At 42.6% G+C, this 5,380-nt stretch overlaps 1 protein-coding gene across 1 annotated transcript in view; it reads right to left on the reverse strand.

The window, feature by feature from the left end:
- Positions 1 to 3,220: 3,220 nt before the first annotated feature.
- The window catches only part of LOC109951466 (collagen alpha-1(XXVIII) chain-like), a 59,997-nt gene continuing 57,837 nt past the window's right edge, over positions 3,221 to 5,380 (reverse strand). Inside the window, exons 35-38 of the mRNA XM_020585984.1 lie at positions 5,247 to 5,365; positions 4,926 to 5,145; positions 4,303 to 4,497; positions 3,221 to 4,121 (exon numbers count right to left, since the gene is read on the reverse strand). Coding sequence (XP_020441640.1) covers positions 4,114 to 4,121; positions 4,303 to 4,497; positions 4,926 to 5,145; positions 5,247 to 5,365 — 542 coding nt within the window. The 3' untranslated portion in view covers positions 3,221 to 4,113. The remainder of the gene's footprint in view (positions 4,122 to 4,302; positions 4,498 to 4,925; positions 5,146 to 5,246; positions 5,366 to 5,380) is intronic.

Below are 5,380 nucleotides of genomic sequence, written 5' to 3' on the forward strand. Positions count from 1 at the left end.
TTATATGGTCGGGAGAGGGCTTCTGGTTTCTGATTGCGAGACCCTGGCCGATATGAGAGGGTAAACCGGAACCGATCAAAGAACAAGGCCCACCTCGTTTGTCGGGGGTTCAGTCTTTTAGCTGACTGGAGGTAGGCCAAGTTCTTATGATCGGTCCAGACTAAAAAAGGTTGGTCGGCACCCTCGAGGAGGTGCCACCACTCTTCAAGGGCCAATTTTATGGCCAGCAGTTCCTTGTTTCCCACATCGTAGTTACGTTCGGCCGGGGTCAACCGTTGGGAGTAGTAGGCACAGGGGTGCAGGACATGGTCTTCCCCGGACCACTGAGAAAGGACCACTCCCACCCCAGTGTCGGATGCGTCCACCTCCACCACGAACTGCCTTGAGGGATCAGGTTGGAGGAGTACGGGGGCTGTGGTGAACCGGTCTTTGAGGGTTTGGAAGGCCTGTGCCACTGTCCTGGACCATGCAAACTTCACCTTAGTGGATGTGAGCTGTGTGAGGGGGGCTGCTATGGTGCTGTAGTTCTTGATAAAGCGGCAGTAGAAGTTTGCAAAGCCCAGGAAGCGTTGCAGGTCCTTCACACCGGTGGGGGTAGGCCAATTGGTGACAGCAGAGATCTTGGATGGGTCGGCACGGAGTCTTCCCTGTTCGATGATGAACCCCAGCAATGCCACAGAGGGGGAGTGGAAGACGCACTTCTCAGCTTTGACATAAAGGCAGTTTTCCAGGAGTCGAAGAAGGACCTGGCGAACGTGCTGGGGGTGCTCTGTGAGGGAAGAAGAATGTCATTGAGATACACAAAAACGAAACGATCAAGAAAATCACGGAGAATGCCACCACGGGTAAGCCCCCGATGGGAGAGCCAGCCGGGTAGGAGTTGGCCTATATCAGTCCTTGGATATCCATTTGGCTTCTGTCTGTTTATGAGTGTTCTTAACTGATATTGTTTTCTATGTTTTTATTGTTGTAGCACTTTGTGCTCTCGAGCTGGAAAGTGCGGTACAAATAAAGATTATTATTATTATTATTATTAATCAACCCCTGGAAAACCGCCGGGGCATTGGTGAGGCCCCACCTCTCGGCAACTCACTTACCCTGTAAAAATAAAAAATAAAGGCACATGCCCCCCAAAAAACTTATTTAAAAAGATGGTTGAAAACAAAAGGATGTCTCGCATCTTTTTGTAATCCCTCAAATTTTTTTCTCTCTTGTCCCTTCCCGTTTTCTGCAGGTGATGAATGGGCAAAATAGGCCAAACAAATGAAGAGAAGCTACACTACATTTTTTTGTGCTGTACACACAATCACACAGATTATTGTTGGCATATATTAAGCAATTTCTGCTCCAAACAAGCAGGCATTTATAATTAGAAGTGGCAGTTAACACTAAACATGGGCCAGCGGTTCTGTATTAAGAATTTAATAAGATATTTACAGCTAATGAACAGTAATTGTTAATTAATTTATAATTGTTGTACAGTATATAGAAATAATGGCACACATCAGAGCCACGCACTCTCTGACAGGGTCAGAAATGTGCCTCTAGTGATGGTCAAAGCTCCACCAGCCAAGAAAAACAAAGTCTGACTGTAGCTTCTCATGGCTGGTAGCTGTCGCTGTCCATTTTACTTACACTCACTGGCCACTTTATTAGGTACACCTGTACAATTGTATGCAGTTCAACATTTCCACCTTAACATTTGTGTTTATGAAGCTCAAAATGTTTCAGTTTTTGGTGAAATTGTCAAATGTATAAATTCAATTCTATGTTTATTATTGGGGACATAGTTAAAGGTGGTGGTGTTGTACTGGACTACATTATATTCAGAGGTGTTCCTAATATATTTGTCCTCCCCAGCTACATAAATGAGAGGGTCAGAATATTAGGAACATCTCTGAATATAATGTAGTCCAGTACAACACCACCTTCAACTATGTCCCCAATAACGAACATATAATTGAATTTATACATTTATGACAACCTCACCAAAAACTGAAGTGCATACAACTGTACAGGTGTACCTAATAAAGTGGCTGGTGAGTGTATTTCACATGTATGGATTTGTGTCTTTGTTTGTACTTTTCTCATGTTTGAAGTGGTTTTGACTCAGCTGGTAAAAGGTGATGTCATGTACTTCAGTACCCCACTCAGGATTCAGCAACATTAGACTTAAAATCTGATGACAGCTGTGGGGTTGCTTTTGCTGCCAGACAAGTGTCAGTCAAATTTAATCAGACCGCCCCCGCACAGTCCTGATTACAGTCAACATGATTCATCTTGCTACAGTGATAAGCAGAACAACTGACGATGTGTAAACTTGCATCATAATATAGTCTAACTTTATTTATGATCCTGTTATGATGTAGCTTAAGGGAGAAACTGCAAGCTAGGGCAGGGGCAGATCAAGACAATTTTGGACGGGGTAGTCAGGCAGAGGGGTGGCACATTTCAACTACATCTAAAAGGTAAATTAAAACCCTAGTTCTATGAAATAATAAGCCATACATTATTAAGAATCAAATTGTTTATTTTGTGTGAGACGCATCATACTTTCTTTAGCTAACATTGGCTGCACTCTTTTTTTATTCCCGGCTGGGCACATCGCTGCTGCACAATGGTCCTAGTGTCACCCCTAGCCACTGCCCATGAGCTATAGATAATTAGAATTACCACCTTGAGTTTGTATGCTTCCGCCAACCAGTCAAGCTTCAGTTTACATGTGTGTTTGTCCAGACTCATATATGTAGTGAACACTGAAGGAATTTAATAAAAGATTTTAATTGTACTTAATTAGCAGAAATTCCCTCAAGGCATTCTAGGTATATGATAAACACAAAAATGGGACAGACATGAGGTCACAGTGACCTTTGACCATCAAAATCTAATCAGCTAATCCATGAGTTTAAGTGGAAGTTTGTCCCATATTGGAAGAAATTTCCTCAAGGCATTCTTGAGACATGGACAAACTGAAAACATATTGCCTCTGGCCAAGGCTATCGCCAGCATGGGAGGCATAAAAATTAAGCAATCTCTGGTAGAGATAATGTTTAACCACACATAAGATCCATGTTTATTTTGCACTCCTGCACTCCCTTAAAAGGATAAACAAAATCTACAATACCCTCCCTCTTCTCTCACCTCCTCCTCCTCCTTAATAATTTTCACATAGTCCCTTACTGTGAATGTTCTTCCTTTGCACATATTGGTTTTGATCGGATTTATTAAAAATGTTTGACATCAAATGTTGACCATGTAATATACAGTACAATACACAATGAGTATTACACGGAAACATAATCACAGATCAGTGGAGGTAAAATTCGGCTCATACAGTACACAGCATGCATTACCCAGTAGAGGGCAGTGTGTGTTATGTTGTAAAGTTCCTGCTGGATCAAATGTAGAAAGCTAGTGGTTAATGAAATAATGTAAACACAAAGTATCACATTTTCATTCAGAAAAAAACATACACATTCAAATCCACAAAATGATTCTACTCCAAGTTACAGAGCATCAGTTTATATACAAACTAGATTTTTAATGATATAAGTGTCTAGAGGCTTCATCTCTGCTGTGTTTGTGATTAAACCAAACCAATACACTCCACATGTGACTGCCTGAGTAAAGAATAGCTACAGCTTGGTTTAGTGGCATACCACTGGGTACATGTGATCTGTGAGACTGACACTGATAAGGCACCAGAGTTATCACTGATCAGTCCATTTTTTCACCACCTTTGCAGCACCATTTACTGTGTCTGACAAAATGACCCTCATACAGGCGGGAGAAGTGTGGGAATCCCCAGGAAATTGGAAAAACAGAGTGCTCACCTGATTTCTGAGTAGAAGTGATAGAGTTTCTCCTGCACTAGATGCTAATATAAAAACAGTGGAGGTATCAATCATAGCTATGCTCACTGTCACTGGAACTAATTATATGAGGGGGTGCAACAACAGGAACTGAAATGTAGTGGTGATATGAAACATCAGTGTACTGTACATGTGTATTTCTGCGAACTGTGTAAAACCTTTACACAACCCTCTAAAAAATGGCTGACTTATCTGCCCCTCCTTTACATATCTACAGCAGATGCATGGCAGATGACTTCACTCAGCCTCCTGGAAAAAGAAAACAAATGAAAGTCAATACTCCAAAACATTTGGAACCAATAACATTGTTACGGCCTCAATTCAGCTAATGAAATGGAAAAGAAATCAGTCAAAGAAGGACAAAGTTGCTGGTTGTCAGGATTGGTGTTAAATTATAGTAATATGGCCAGGATGAATCACGAGAGTGTACCTGTGGATCTGGTGATCACACACGTCCTCTGGCATTCCTCCTCTGTGTCAAAGCGGTTCTTGTTGCCGCTACAGCCTCCATACCAGAACTGAGCACAGGCGTTGGCCTGCTTGTCATAGTACCAGCGGATGCTATAGTCTCGACACGTCCCCTGGTCCAGAACCAAGCCACAGCGAGGGTCTAAGGGAACAAACTCTGCAAGAACAGATATGAAAAAACATTAGGACCACAAAATCCCACCTCAATATAGCCTCTTCACCACACTCTCAGGAAGGAGCAGATTCCTTAAAACCATCTGCACTGCATCAAAAATAATTGGGCTCCGTGCTCGCTATTTGACCTCATTACAGAGCTCTGCATCAAAACTGTGGAGCCAGGACACCAACACTTTCAGATACATGGGCACGTCACAGAATGGTCCTCTCCACTCCCAAAATGATCATGAAGGGAACTGGTTTCAGCTTTCTGACTTTCCAATTACACCTTTATCACTAACTGCCATTAGAAATACTTCTGAAACAACATACAATGTTTGTTTTATCAAGTATAATCTAGTTGCACTTGAGTATCACGACATTTTAGAACAGTATAGTAAATATTCAAGTATAGAAGACTTTGTGTACCTTTGGGAAGAGCCGGTCTCGGTGCAGGCACATAGTGCACAGATACGCCAGTGGATGATGTGGTTATATTTATAGAAGAAGAAGGAGATGAGGAGGAGGAGCCTTGGCTACTGGAGGAGTCCTCTCTGGGAGGAAGGACAGGTTTTAGGTCTGAGGTTTGGCGGTTAAATGTGTCCCCACGCTCAGGTCCCCTGTTTATTTCAGTGTGCACTCCTCCTCCCTGATAGTGACAAAACCAGCAAACAGTGTTAAACACTTCGTAACTTTTTTATAAGGATTTTTGTATAATATATATGAATCTATAGTGTTTATGTTCCATACACGTGCTGTGCTGGATCCTTTGCTGCCGTGCTGGGTGGTCTCCACCTGGCCTCCATGAGTGTGAGTGCCAATGCCAGTGTTGGTGCCACTCTGCCGACTGTTCAGTGTTTCCTGCTCACTAGCAGGATGGTAGC

This window comes from Monopterus albus, unplaced genomic scaffold (assembly GCF_001952655.1).
Source record: "Monopterus albus unplaced genomic scaffold, M_albus_1.0 scaffold391.1, whole genome shotgun sequence".
NCBI classification, from domain to species: domain Eukaryota; kingdom Metazoa; phylum Chordata; class Actinopteri; order Synbranchiformes; family Synbranchidae; genus Monopterus; species Monopterus albus.